This window comes from Vulpes lagopus, chromosome 23 (assembly GCF_018345385.1).
Source record: "Vulpes lagopus strain Blue_001 chromosome 23, ASM1834538v1, whole genome shotgun sequence".
Lineage (NCBI taxonomy): Eukaryota > Metazoa > Chordata > Mammalia > Carnivora > Canidae > Vulpes > Vulpes lagopus.
Window position 1 is genome coordinate 17,999,390 of NC_054846.1, and position 15,514 is coordinate 18,014,903.

The following is a 15,514-nucleotide window of genomic DNA, read 5'->3' on the forward strand; positions in this document are numbered from 1 at the left end:
TAGAAACTTCCAACTCTACCACCACCCAGTGTACAGCTTGGCAAGCTGCTCAATCTCTCTGTGTCTCAGCTTCTTTTTTTTTTTCCTTTTTGTTTTGTGTGTGTGTGTGTGTGTGTGTGTGTGTGTGTGTGTGTGTGTCAGCTTCTTTACCCGAAAAATGAGGTTAATGATGGCATGGGGTTGTCACAAAAATTAAAGGAGACAACATGTGAAAAGCATGTGCATGAGCCTTACATACCAAGCATTCATTACAAGCTTTAGTTGAGCACAAAATTCAAAATCAGTATCAAAACAGCTAGGTACAATACACAACACATACACAAGTTGCCCTAAATGAGGTGTGTAGTCTACAGCCTACCTTTATACCATAAAGCACATGTTAAGAAGAGAATCAAAGTTTATTCAATATGAATGGCTCATGGAAAATATGAAATTCCTATTCACCAATCACATTTGGAATTCCTCCCTAAATGAGGATTATTTGGGAAGCAGACAGAAAACCATTATAGACAGCTACTATCTGCCAGGAACTACTCGGCACTTTTCCTTCCTATGGAGTCTTGGTTTCACTTTCAGTTGGCCTCTGCAGGCTCTGTACTATGATGAATAGCCTCCCCACAAGCAGGGACTTTGAGGAAAGGTCTCATGACTCCATTTACATGGTCTTTCCACGCCAAAACGAACCAGAGTCTAAGCTCAGAAACCCGACAACTTGGTGCACAAGGGCAGCTGTGCCCACTGAGTCTGGCTGTCACATCCACTTCTGTTACTGCATCCTACCCCAGTGTAACAATGTGGACAAAGCACAAGGGAAATATCTAATTCAGGTCTAAGCCAATTATTTTTGAAAGCACTGATTACTTCAGGACTCCGCAGACACATCTAGGCTTGACTCTAAAACTCATCCTCTCAAATCCAAATCTCAAATACAAAGGGTTTATTAGCTGCTACCTTGGTATTAGGGTCAGCACAGAATCTATATTCCTAGCATTCATTCCATGTGGCTGTCCTCATTTCCAGTTTCTAGCCCACAGGAGAAAAAGCATTTTTGCTTCAACCAGACAACCCCTAGACTTGGGGCTACTCTGTGCACGAACACCCAATCAGTGGGCAGGGCGCCTCCAGCAGGGCTGGTGAGAAACTACAAACTAACAGGAAGTTTCCTCTCTCACTAGTAATACTTGAAGTCTCAAACTCCAGAGAGGTCTGATATCCTGCTGTCCCAAATCTGACAGATCTAGGTACAACTCATTCAACAGGCCCTTCTCTTTCTCCTCATAGTGTAAATACCCTGGGGAAAGAAGCATCTCACAGTCCCTGGGCTCCCAGTAGAATTCAGCTCCCCTATTACCACTAAGCTGAGTTGTCAACCAACACTTCCTCTCACCTTACTCTACTGCCATGGGATAATTCTGACCTCGAGTCAGGAAATGAGGATCCAAATCCCAGCTCTGCCACTTTCCAGTTGTGTGAACTGTTGCAAGTTTACCCTTAACTTGTTCCAAGCCTCAGATCCTCATATGTACCTGAGCCTAATAAACAAGATCAATCTCCTCAACCATGTACTGAGTTCTGTAGGGACTGAGTGAGCTAGAGTACATAAATATTTGGAAATAAAAAATAACAAAAATAATAAAAAAAACAATAAAAATCATATGCCACTTATTATTAGGGTTTTAAATATTTTCAGATGCAGATTCCATAATGATACTATATCTTCCACTAAGAGACTTTCCAAGGTGTTGCAGAGATTCTCAACAAGGAGAATAAATCTTTTTTGGGCTGATGGTACCCCTTCAGAAGTCCATGACAGAGCTTGTAAGAAAAGAAGGTATGACTTTAGAATGGTTTCATCTCAAATCTGGATGAGCACTTCAGAGAGTGACACTTAAATCTTCCCTCCTTGCTTCCCTTTTCTGCTGTCTAGAGTTTCAAACTTCCTCTATTCTTTAAAAATTTGTCCTGGGGTGTCTGGGTGGCTCAGTTGGTTAAGCATCTGCCTTCAGCTCAGGTCATGATCCCAGAGTCCTGGGATTGAGCTCCACATTCGGCTCCCTCCTTAGTAGGGAGCCAGCTTCTCCCCCTCCCTCTGCCTGCCACTCCCCCTGCTTGTGCTCTCTCTGTCAAATAAATAAAATCTTTTTTAAAAATCAATAAATCAAAAATAAAAATTTGTCTATATCCTTTTATTTATCTCCAGCATCCTTAGGAAATCAGCCTACAGGTGACACCTGGGTAGCTCAGTGTGTTAAGAGTCTGCCTTTGGCTCAGGTCATGATCCCAGGTCCTGAGATACAGCCCCTCATCAGGCTCCATGTTCAGTGGAGAGTCTGCTTCTCCCCCTTCCTTGGCCCCTCCCCTCTACTCATGTTCTCTCTGGCTCCCTCTCAAATAAATAAATAAAATCTTTAAAAAAATGAAAATCAACCTACAGAGTGTCCATCTCCTCATGTTCACTGATGCTGAGAACACCGGCATTAAAAACTTAGCCTTGAATTTGTGTTGTAGTCCAATGCTTTCTAGCTGGGACTTACACATGTCAAATCATGTCTCTTGGCTTCCAGTTGCTCATGTAAAATGAAGAAATATTGTCTCATAGGGTTCTTGAAGAAGTACAACCTGTACAGCCTGACTATTCTCTAGCTTCTTGCTTCCCACTCTTAACACAATGCTTTTTTTCTTGGTCCTCCTCCTGCCTGAACTTGCTAGAGCAGGTTGTCACAGGTATGACTTTCTCCTCTTTGGAATCACCTCTCCTCTGGATTCCTTTATACCACATTCTCTTGGGTTCTCCTCTAACCCCATGACTATGCTATGTCTCTTTAATTATTCTTTTTCCTCATATTCTCTAAGTCCAAAGATCCCCGAAGATTCTGCCCTTTGCCCATTATATTCTTGCCTCACCATCCACCTGGCATGACTTTCTGATACTCAAAACCTCACCTCTCCAAAAATCATGCTCACCATCTCTTCTGTTACCTTCATTTTATTTCTTTTAATAATAAATTTATTTTTTATTGGTGTTCAATTTGCCAACATACAGAATAACACCCAGTGCTCATCCCGTCAAGTGCCCCCTTCAGTGCCCGTCACCCATTCACTCCCACCCCCCGCCCTCCTCCCCTTCCACCACCCCTAGTTGTTTCCCAGATATGGAGTCTTTATGTTCTGTCTCCCTTTCTGATATTTCTTACCCATTTCTTCTCCCTTCCCTTCTATTCCCTTTCACTATTATTTATATTCCCCAAATGAATGAGAACATATAATGTTTGTCCTTCTCCGATTGACTTACTTCACTCTGCATAATACCCTCCAGTTCCATCCACGTTGAAGCAAATGGTGGGTATTTGCCATTTCTAATGGCTGAGTAATATTCCATTGTACATAAACCACATCTTCTTTATCCAATCATCGAAAGATGAACACTGAACTCCTTCCACAGTTTGGCTATTATGGACATTGCTGCTATAAAGATCGGGGTGCAGGTGTCCCGGCATTTCACTGCATCTGTATCTTTGGGGTAAATCCCCAGCAGTGCAATTGCTGGGTCGTAGGGCAGATCTATTTGTAACTCTTTGAGGAACCTCCACACAGTTTTCCAGAGTGGCTGCACCAGTTCATATTCCCACCAACAGTGCAGGAGGGTTCCCTTTTCTCCTCATCCTCTCCAACATTTGTGGTTTCCTGCCTTGTTAATTATCCCCATTCTCACTGGTGTGAGGTGGTATCTCATTGTGGTTTTGATTTGTATTTCCCTGATGGCAAGTGATGCAGAGCATTTTCTCATGTGTGTGTTGGCCATGTCTATGTCTTCCTCTGAGATTTCTCTTCATTCCCATTTCATGATTGGATTGTTTGTTTCTTTGGTGTTGAGTTTAATAAGTTCTTTATAGATCTTGGAAACTAGCCCTTTATCTGATACGTCATTTGCAAATATCTTCTCCCATTCTGTAGGTGGTCTTTTAGTTTTGATGACTGTATCCTTTGCTGTGCAAAAGCTTCTTATCTTGATGAAGTCCCAATAGTTCATTTTTGCTTTTGTTTCTTTTGCCTTCGTGGATGTATCTTGCAAGAAGTTACTGTGGCCGAGTTCAAAAAGGGTGTTGCCTGTGTTCTCCTCTAGGATTTTGATGGAATCTTGTCTCACATTTAGATCTTTCATCCATTTTTTTTTGTTTGTTTGTTTTTTTTTTCTTTCATCCATTTTGAGTTTATCTTTGTGTATGGTGCAAGAGAGTGGTCTAGTTTCATTCTTCTGCATGTGGATGTCCAATTTTCCCAGAACCATTTATTGAAGAGATTGTCTTTCTTCCAGTGGATAGTCTTTCCTCCTTTATCGAATATTAGTTGACCATAAAGTTGAGGGTCCACTTCTGGGTTCTCTATTCTGTTCCATTGATCTATGTGTCTGTTTTTGTGCCAGTACCACACTGTCTTGATGACCACAGCTTTGTAGTACAATCTGAAATCTGGCATTGTGATGCCCCCAGCTATGGTTTTCTTTTTTAAAATTCCCCTGGCTATTCGGGGTATTTTCTGATTCCACACAAATCTTAAAATAATTTGTTCTAACTCTCTGAAGAAAGACCAATATCCCTGATAAACATGGATGCAAAAATTCTCAACAAGATACTAGCCAATAGGATCCAACAATACATTAAGACTTGGTCACCATGACCAAGTAGGATTTATTCCCGGGACAAAAAGCTGGTTCAACACTCGTAAAACAATCAATGTGATTCATCATATCAGCAAGAGAAAAACCAAGAACCATATGATCCTCTCATTAGATGCAGAGAAAGCATTTGACAAAATACAGCATCCATTCCTGATCAAAACTCTTCAGAGTGTAGGGATAGAGGGAACATTCCTCAACATCTTAAAAGCCATCTACGAAAAGCCCACAGCAAATATCATTCTCAAGCACTGGGAGCCTTTCGCCTAAGATCAGGAACAAGACAGGGATGTTGCCTTTGTTTTATTTCTGACAGAAATGTCATAGGCACCTTGAATTCATATCAAAAATGCCTATATTCCTCCCAAACCTACCGTTCATCCTACATTCTCTGTCTTAGCTAAAGATGTCTTCTTCATCTACCTTGGCTGGAAAGCTTACAGTTTACCTTCCCTTTTCCCCACCTTCTACATCCAACATGTCATCAGATTCTGGTTTTCTGCCAAGTTTCTCATCCTATCAACTCCTTCTTTCCATTGCAGATGCCCTAGTTTAAACCTCTATCGGCTCTTAAGTGAATTATTTCTAAAGTCCAACCAGCCATCCTGCCTGCCATCCCCCCATCCCACCTGATCCCATTAAATCTACTTCCTCCCATTAAAAAATGTGAACACACTTCTGCTCAAATCTGTCCACATGTCACCACTACCTATTGAACTGAGGCAAATGTGCATGCAGCTCAGTGCCTGGGATCGGCCACACCTGGGCCTTGACTGCTCACAGAGCATCTTGTCACATGCCCACCCCCTCTGCGAGCAACACCCCAAGGGCGGGTAAACAAGATCTGTTCCAGTATCTCCCTCTGGAGCAAAGAACAGGTTTACTTGCAGCCTTAGAATATAGAGAGAGTATCTTCATCTAGAAAAAAAAGGTAGGCATGCTTGCTGGCCATAATAAAGACTCAAGTTTCCTAAGTTCAGAGTTTTTCCTCTTATAATATAACCCACTATGTGTGCAGATATCACCTGACCCTCTCTGCAGTGCCCTTGGGAAACAGGGATGAGTGATCAACACAAAATCTAATACTCTGGCTACTGAGAGTAATAAACTGTCCTTCATCTCTGATCCAGGAGCCTTAAGTCTTCTACTAGCATCCATGAAACTACAAAATAACTCGGTCACATGAAAGCATAAAATCATGCCCTTCACCAGAAGGCCTTGAAACTAGGTTGAAGCTAATCTTCAAGAAAAGGAACCATATCTCCACCATTTTTTTCTCCAATATCTTTCCTGTAGGAAACACTCAAAAAGAATTGACTAAAGCCCTTCTAACATGTTCATGCCCAGGAATATGTAGGTATTAAATAAGCTGGAATGGATGGGACAGTTTAAATAAAAGCACACTTCATTTTCAAACTCACCCATGCAGCTCAAGCTTTAGCCACAAAATTTTACTTACATAAATCGGAAAAGAGACTCAAACTCAAGGTAGAAGTTGGCTGCTGTTTTTTGCAAGACTCCTTTTCCTCCCTTCTCTGCAGAGATCAGAACATCAGGAAAGGCCTAAAGGTGTCTCACTGCTGCCACCTGCCTCTCTACCTCAGAGCAGCTGCAGCATCAGAGACTAAACCAATTCTGGGCAACTCTAAGCAATCTCTGTTTTTGGGGGGGTGAGAGGGGTGGGGGTAGCTTGAAGTTATCTAAAAGCCATGGTCTTCTTCCTAAGGCTCTTTCCTTTCTTCACCACATGCCAGCCACATTCCTGCTCAAGTGCCCACAAGACACTGAGGAACAGAAGATTGAAAGCCAAAGCAGTTACTATTGCAGCTTGTTACAAGCACCACATTAAATTACTAAAGTGAACTCAAGGGATTTATTTCCCTATGTGAATTACTATTTTAAAAAAAAAACTAAACTAAGTTTCTTAGTGCTCCCAGAGCCTCGAATCAATAACAGAACTACTTAACCGTGATTGTCCTCAATTAACAGATGTATCTCTAAGTGACTGATTCACATTTATTGAGCACTCCACATGTGCCAACATCCCAAGCCTTCTCTTTTCATTCTCACACCCTGCTACAAAGGAGATGCCACCATCATCCTACACAACACATGATAAAACTGCAGAGCTAATAAGTGATAAAAGAGATTCCAATCAAGACTGACCTTTGAGCTCATGAACTTCACCACTACGCTAAAAGTGTCGACAGAGCCTTACAACAAAACGTCACAGATCTCATCAGAATCTGAACCAGACACACAGAACCTAGCCCACCTACTCTGTAGCAAGACAGCTTACCCATTTTTCCCTATTAACTTTATTCAACCACTCATTTGGAAACTAATAGCTTTGGAAGCTTATTTGTTCTTAAGACAAATAAGATTACTAATTAAGAAAATGAATAATCCTGACTCGCCTGAATTTAGTATTTCAGTTTTGCATTTGCATTTCTGCAGACACCACAAGACTCTGATTCCCTCCCACATAAGACTGTCCTCTGTTATCCACCCACTCCCATCTCACACCCATTATGATTAAAAAAAGAGACAGTGAGCAAGAAACTCAAGTTTACTTGCTGTAAATTTTCTGGGGACAGCTGTTCTTTATTTTCTTCATTTTGCATATAATTTGCCCTTGGCAATTTAAGATTAATGTGCAATCACGGTAAAATATGTTGCAAGTTCACTTTGGGCATCTTCCCTCCCACAAAGACTAATACTGAAGCTATACAGTACCATCTTCCACCAGGCCCATCTCGAGACCCCATACAATTCCAGAGGTGCTCCGGAAGTGGAAAAATCCTCAAGCCAACTTCAAAAAAATTCCCCCAAAATTTAAAGCTCTGCTTTCCAAAGAAAGAGAAATTCACTTTTACATACAACAAATCAAAGACTGACACATCTTAGATGTGGCTTCCTACTTCTATCCCATGAATTCACAGCTTGTTAGAGTGCTGAACTGGATAACTGACAGCTTGCCTAGACCGACATTTTAATGCCACACTCTAGAAATTAAAGTGAATATTCAAATTATTCACATATGGAAGATTTTTTAAAAGAAACTTCATAAACAAAAGTGGCTTGCAAATTTAGTCTTAAATCATGATGACTATTTAAGAAACAGAAACCAGAAGAAGTTTTTAAGCAAGGGTCTTACTTTGTTTGTGTGTATTTCACAGTCCATGCACCTGAAAAACTAGATGTCACGCACTTCCAGAGAAAATCAACATACTGGTCATAGAAGTCGGTCCCTTTATAGGGATGGGAGTAATTTACTTAAGGAAATCGTGTAATTACTCTCCAAGCTCTGAAACCATAAAATGCTTCAACATGTAACATGATGTATCTTTTTATGTCTAAACTATTACCCATAATTCCAGAAGATGCTGACATAATTCATAAATGAATGAAGCCAATCTTACATAGTCAAGTCTCTGAATACACAAGCAAAACACAATTGCTTACTGAGTTCTATGTACGTACACCATAGACTATATGTAGAGATGAGAGGAGGCAAGCAGGGGATAAATAAGACATTTTCTTCACTCCAAGGAAACCATAAAGTTCCAGAAACAAAATAAATATATCAAATATAATTAACAGTATCAGACAATATAACTGCCAAATGAGGAACTTCCTTTTCACAAGGAAAGCACTTCAAGGGAGGATGGAAAGAGGAAGTTTAAAAATACATTTAATGAGGGGCACCTGAGTGGCTCAAAGCATCTGCTTTCAGCTCAGGTCATGATCCCAAGATCCTGGCATCAAACCCAATGCCGAGCTCCATGCTCAGGGGGGAGTCTGCTTCTCCCTCTCCCTTTGCCCCTCCCCCTACCTGTGCTCTCTCACTTTCTCTAATAAATAAAATCTTAAAAAAAACACATTTAACAAATATCTACTATATACAAAAATTAGCTCTAATCCTCACAAACATGGGTGCAGGTAGACAGCATGAATGCACCTCCTAGTCACATTCTTTTAGAAACTAAGGTTCCGAGGAATTAAGAATCTTTCCAAAATGTCTACCTTAGTGAATCATTTCGGAGTGTAAACCTGACAACTCCTATCAGCCAACAGAGAGGTGTACCTTCTGTAGAGTAATCCCAGGGCCTCTATTCTTCCAGCCTCACCAGTGACTCCCAGCTCCCAGATGCATTATGCTCGCTCAAACATCTACTCTTTGATCGCATCCTTTGTCAAAATCATTCCTGACACCTACACTTGTGCACCTGGCCAATTGTTCCTTGTCCTTCAGAACATAGCTTGCATGTCAGGTCCTCAGGGAAGCCCTGAGTCAGTGGTGATTCAAGAGACCTGGGAGGGACAAAGGAGAAGAACGAGCCCATCATATCAACCATCATAAGACAATGAGAGACATAGTAGCTGCATGGTTTTCAGCCTAGGCAATGGAGGAAAGATTGTGTAAAACTGCTTAAGAATAGTCAGGTGTTTTCCCACAAAGGAACAAACTACTACAGGGCACCAGAAACTAGGCGTCATATGAAATACCAGGTAGAGGGGCTGGAAGTGAAGCACAGGATCCACTGGATAACAGGTGCCATAAACACTTCAGAATTTGCCCTGGATCCATCTACAAGGTGTCTGAAATCTGAAATGCCCTTGCCTTCTAAGACCTGGCCACTTTAAGCCATTTTCTTATTTCTTCTCTCAACTGTACTTTTTAGAATAGAGGTTCTATCCTACATCTGCTATATTCACTGAATTTATAATCCCAAAAGCTACATGGATCCATGACCCTCTTAAATTTTACTCTCAGGAAACCATCATGGCTTCTTCTACCCTCTAAAAGCAGTAGATGAGAAAATTCCTGTCTCCACCGAATATTCTTAATTGGAACTCACATTGTCTACAGCAGAGGCCCAGCTACCAATGATTCTGATTTAACAGAACTGATTGAGCCCAGGAATCTGCATTTACAAGGAGCACACTCTGTGATCCTGATATATCAACAAGTCTGCCACAGACCCTTAACTTTCCTTTATACCTTTGTTTTCCAAACTAAAATCTGAAGGTGAAATTCCTTGAAGAACTCTGATCCTCCATGTACTACCAACTGCTAAACGTGACTACTGCTTCATCTGCTCAACCACTTGGATGCATCCATACTATCTGACCCCACTGCCAAATCTCCCATCCCTACCTCCCCACCAAATCCTCCAACCTAGGCAGAATTATGGTGCTCTTTTGCACTCAGTCATGCCACACATGGCTACCAACACTAGTTTTCATATTTATCTTCCTAAGCCTCCCAGTCTGCTTTCCACCACCCTCTAGTACTTAGCCAGTCCCTTCACAATTAAATGTAATTGCCTGAGTACCTGCTTTTACGCTGTTTCTTCACACTTTCTTTCCAATCAAATTTGCCTCTATCACACTCTATCTCCACATCTGCAGAGGTGTCTCTCAATGCCAAAATATATCTTCTTATCCTTTAACTCTAAAGAAGCCTATTCCTAAACACAATCTTCAATTAACATCACATACACTGCAATCTATCAACATGCATTCAAATTCTCTTAATTCTTACAAACTTATAATACTTTTATTTTATCATGTGGTATATTTACATGACAGATCTCTATATATGCTATTAATGTATCCAGCATTATATGTTAACTAACCTTTAATATGTGTCCCAAAGGACTAGAACAAAGCTACTACGTACACACTATGGTTGCTCAATAAATAAATACTGGCTAGCTGACTGGCTTCACCTTAGAATTAGGATTTCATTGTGATAAGTCACCTGTTACTGAGGGAAGGAAAAGAACACTGCACTATTTTTTCAGAACTTCTCTGTTTTGTTTATTTGGGTTTAAGTTGGGTTATTTTTTAAAAGAAGTTAAAAGAAAAGCTCCCTACATAGGATACCATAATCATAAAGATAATAATTGGTGCACCCTATTTCTCCAACACACAAGCAACCCTTCCATCAGGACTGTGGTTCCCAAACTTTGCTACATAGTAAAATCACCTAGAGAACATTTATTTTTTTAATCCCACTTCCCATTTCACACCAAATAGCAATGAAAAACTGACTGGTGGGGCGGGGGTTGGGGCTGGGTCATATTTTTTTGAGGATCCCAGATGATTCCAATGTGCAGCAATATTTGAGAATAATGGCTTTAGGAAGGCCTTCAGCAATATTTTGTATACAGTATACATAAGCAATACTTTCCTAGTGGTAGTCAGTTGACCTGAATCCATTAAGAGCCACTCTATAGCACTTATGAATATTTGGTAAATGGTTGAAAGATCAGTTGATCTAACTCCCACACACCCTTTAACTTCAAGAGCAAACAACTCTGTGGAAATAATGAGTATGATTTGTTAACTGACGCCGATACTATAGTGAAACAGATTTCTGATCTCAAAAGTAGAGTAACTGCTAAATAGTCCCATTCAGGTCAAGATGTTAGTGTCTGTCTATGTCAACATACATTGTATGTGTTAACATAGATTATATATTTTATTAGTGTCATATATTATATTGCTATCCTATATTAGTATCATATATTCACATCATATATATTATCTTAATGTAATATATATTATATATGCTGTCAAAGACATGTTAGGACACTAAAAATATGTTACCTTTTCTTAGGATACTGAGGACCACAGTAAATTTTAGACCAACTGCTATAGGGACTATAAAGTAAATTTTAGACCAACTGCTTTTAGGGACTATAAAGAAAACTACATGGCCAGACCATTTGTCTGATGCTATCCAGTATTCCAGTGATGTCATAAATAAGGTTGATAATAATAAAAAATGCCATAAGTCATTTTTAGAAGAACATACTAGGGGACAAGGCATACTAATGATTTTAATCCAAGCACATGACATGAATCATAGTTTTTCAGACAATGATAATCATGTTTAAAACAATAAAAGTAGTGATTAGAAATAATTTTTCAATCAGATGTCATTAAATGCCCCTAGTCTTTAGGCATATAGATCCACAAAATACAGAGTAGTCACTAATGCTCTTCATCAAATATTTCCAGCTCTCTGTGTGTTTTCCAGTCTCCTGGAAATGCTGTTCAATCCATACTCTTTGGGGTCGAGATGGGCCATGAGGCTTCTATTGACTATTTTGTTGTAAGCAAATGTTAACTCACTTCAAGGCCAGACCATTCTACTTGCTGGTCCAAAGCCCTCCAGAACTGTTTCCCTCTGACAAGGCAACCAGAAACCTTTAATTTAGTTTGCAAAGGCAACAAGGAACCTGTAAGCCAAAGTACTGGTAATAAGCAAAGCCCTCCTATCAGTGCCTGAGTGAGAAATAAGTCTTGTTGTTTTAAGCCACAGGGACTTGTGCATTTTTTATTACAGGACAGAGATAGCTGCTTTATCCTAATGGATAAAAAAGTAAGGCAACCATACCTATAGCACACACACACACACACACAAAAAAAATCAAGAGCCATGATAGCTGATTTAGAGGAAACCATTAAAAGTAATATTCCTTGAAGGAATTTACAAATTTAGAATAAAAGCCTCAGAGATTCTATAATGTTCCTCATCATTTTTAAAAATATAATATGGGGATCCCTGGGTGGCGCAGCGGTTTGGCGCCTGCCTTTGGCCCAGGGCGTGATCCGGAAGACCCGAGATCGAATCCCACGTCAGGCTCCCAGTGCATGGCGCCTGCTTCTCCCTCTGCCTGTGTCTCTGCCTCTCTCTCTCTCTCTCTGTGACTATCATAAATAAATAAAAAAATTTAAAAAAAAAAATATATAATATGACCATTGATTCTTTTAACACTGTTATTAGTCTATTATTCCATCAAAAGTAAAAGGCTCCATTCAGTAAGGGAAGACCTTTAAGAACAAAAGATTTGAAAAAGAAAAACATGCTTTTTGTTATTTTTAAATGAGAAAATCTAACTTAAACTGTGTAGACTCAGGGCACCTGGGTGGCTCAGTTGGTTAAGCATCTGACTTTGGCTCAGGTCATATCTCAGGATCCTGGGATCCAGCCCCGAGTCTAATCAGGCTTCTCTGCCCGTTCCCCCTCACTGTGCACTGAAGTGCCCCCTCTCTCTCAAATAAATAAAATATTTTTTAAAAATTGTGTAGACTTATTCTTCTGTTAAAAATATCCAATAATTATATATTTATAATAAAAACACATTCAATACATGCAGACTCTAGTGTATATATATATATATATATATATATATATATATATTCCATTCAATGTATATAACACTCCATAAAACTACACATACCAATCAGAAAATGTTATAGATAGATTTTAATCTGTTCAGGCAGAAGCAAATTTATGTATAAAACATACCCTTTGGGGAAAGAACATAATTTATCAAAATAATAAGCACACAAGTGATACAATTCAGGCACTTGACTTCCGGAGCTCAGGAGAAACAGAAACATGAATGATGAAGTGAGAGATATGAAAATCACAGTATTTTTTCAAAATTTTGGAAATGTGTGAAGCACTAGGAAAATGAAGAAATTTGTCAGCTCAACTGAGGGCAGGCTGAAGCGACGGAAAATCTGTTACAGCCCAGGTTGCCACTATAAGAGAGTGCAGGAGAAAAGGCTTTCTGTGGCTTGGGTTTTTACTGTCAGTGGGCAAATCCCCAAATGACAAAACACAGGTATTTCTCTGATATCTGACACTCTCACTTCAGACACAGCAGGCACCTGGCTCCACAAAAAAAGATACCTCATTTTGATGAAAAGTATGAATGCAACGCTTCATCCACAAAGTCATCCAAAGCGAGACCAGGATCCGCAATATGTGAGAGTGAATTAAATATCCATGTATCTATACTCCACTAGGGTCTCTAAACAAAGAGAATCTTGACCTCCACAAGGAGCCCATATTGTAACGTTCAATATTTTGTTTCTCCAGAGTCTGTGGGCATGGCTGCAAAGTGCAAGGGCCCTGTCTTTTTTAGGGACTATAAAGAAAAACTTTCAGTCAGGGGAGGGATTAGCTTTCCTTAAATTTAAAATGGAAACAACACAAATACTTATGAATAGGTGAATGAATAAACAAACTACGGTATATCTATCCATGTAATGAAATAGTGCCTAGCATTAAAAAGAAATGAGCTAGGGCTATACCCAATGAGATCAATTTCAAAAGCATTATGATACATCAAGAAGCCAGACTCAAGGGCAGCCCAGGTGGTTCAGTGGTTTAGAGCCTACAGTCGGCCAGAGCGTGATCCTGGAGTCCCAAGATCGAGTCCCACAGCAGGCTCCTTGCATGGAGCCTCTTCTCCCTCTGCCTGTGTCTCTGCCCTCCACCCCTCTCTCTCTGTCTCTCATGAATAAATAAATAAAATCTTTAAAAGAAAAAAAAAAAGAAGCCAGACTCAAAAGACTATAATGCACTGGTTCCACTTATATAAAATGCTTTTTTAGAAGGAAAGAAACAACGTGAAAGAAAGCAGCTCAAGTGGTTGCCAAGGGCCACAGAGGGGGTAGGGGATGACTTCAAAAGGAATGGGGTGAGAAAAGCCAGAAAGCTTCCATGATTGTTACTTCTGTTATGGCAGTCACACAACAGTACACATTTGTCAAAACTCATCAATTTCTACAAAGTCAGTGAATTCTTTGTATGTAAATGATACCTCGATGAAACTGACTTTTTAAAGGAAGGCCAACAAGACAATAGAAGGTGAGAAGATCTTAATAGTGAACAAAAAGTGATTCAGATTGGCTGTCCAACACTGCTGATTTTTCAAATCCTTCTCATTTCAGGTCTTACTTCAAGCCTCAATGTGGGGCGGGGTGGGGGAGGAATATAAATGTAAACAGAAATGAAAATTCCACCGTGTGATCATAAATGTACAACTCAATCTCTGACACCCAGAATGTACATTTTGCATTGACGTATTCCATTCTACAACACTTAACCATGCAACAGGTATTTTAAATGACTCTTAGGTTTTACATACCTATAGTCTTTCATGAATAAAATGATTCAATCATGTTACCTCGTGTTTCAACAGCACTGATGCATTTTCTGAGAATTGTGAATCCCATCTTATCCAACTGTGCACCTAAAAGAAATACAGTTATAAAATATTAAGGGCACAATGAATTATTTACATTTCTCTTCTTTACAAAAATAGAAAAAATTACTTAAAATCCAATTTAGTTTCTATTTCACTATTAAAAGAAAGCTAAAGGTCCTGTATTCCCTGTTTAAATAATATAAGTGAGAATTTCATATATTTAGAAAAGTACTTACTAGAATATTAGGACATCTATTACCAATAATTTATAAATTTATAATTTATAAATATAATTTTTATATTAATAAATGTCACTTATTTTAAACAGTGGAAAAGAAAGTGATACAAATCTTTAGGGGAATCTATCTAAAAATAGTTAAGATACATTTTGCCAAAATTCTAACAACATCTCAGGTATTTTTTTTTAGTTATGTATATGAATGAAGTAAATTATTTGGCAGTTGGAGAAATAACACATACCTTTTTTTTATTTTTTTACAACCTATAGAAAAATGTTTTTAAAACACTTCTAAAAGTATTGTTTGGGGGGGGTGTCATTATTTGGGCCATGAGCTTGAAAAAGAATTTCACATTTCATACCATACTCTAAGTATTTAATTTTTTAGTATTTTCATAATGAATTTAAGACAGATGATTCAAGTAGCAGAAAAGATTATTTCAAAATTTTCCTTTTTTTCCCCCTAATATAGATGCTTGCCTACAATTAGGCTGGCACATTTGAGTACCTTAAAAGATGATTCTTGTTTCAAAAATGAAATCAGGGAAGTGGATACTTGAGTTTGTATTTAGAATGAGGGAA

General features: G+C 39.2%; 1 protein-coding gene across 3 annotated transcripts in view; it reads right to left on the minus strand.

Moving 5' to 3' along the window:
* ARHGAP10 (Rho GTPase activating protein 10) overlaps positions 1 to 15,514 on the minus strand; it is a 316,242-nt gene that overhangs the window by 130,668 nt on the left and 170,060 nt on the right. For all 3 annotated transcript variants that reach the window (XM_041739031.1, XM_041739029.1, XM_041739030.1), the window contains exon 13: positions 14,674 to 14,739. In XM_041739031.1, the coding sequence (XP_041594965.1) occupies positions 14,674 to 14,739 (66 nt within the window). The remainder of the gene's footprint in view (positions 1 to 14,673; positions 14,740 to 15,514) is intronic.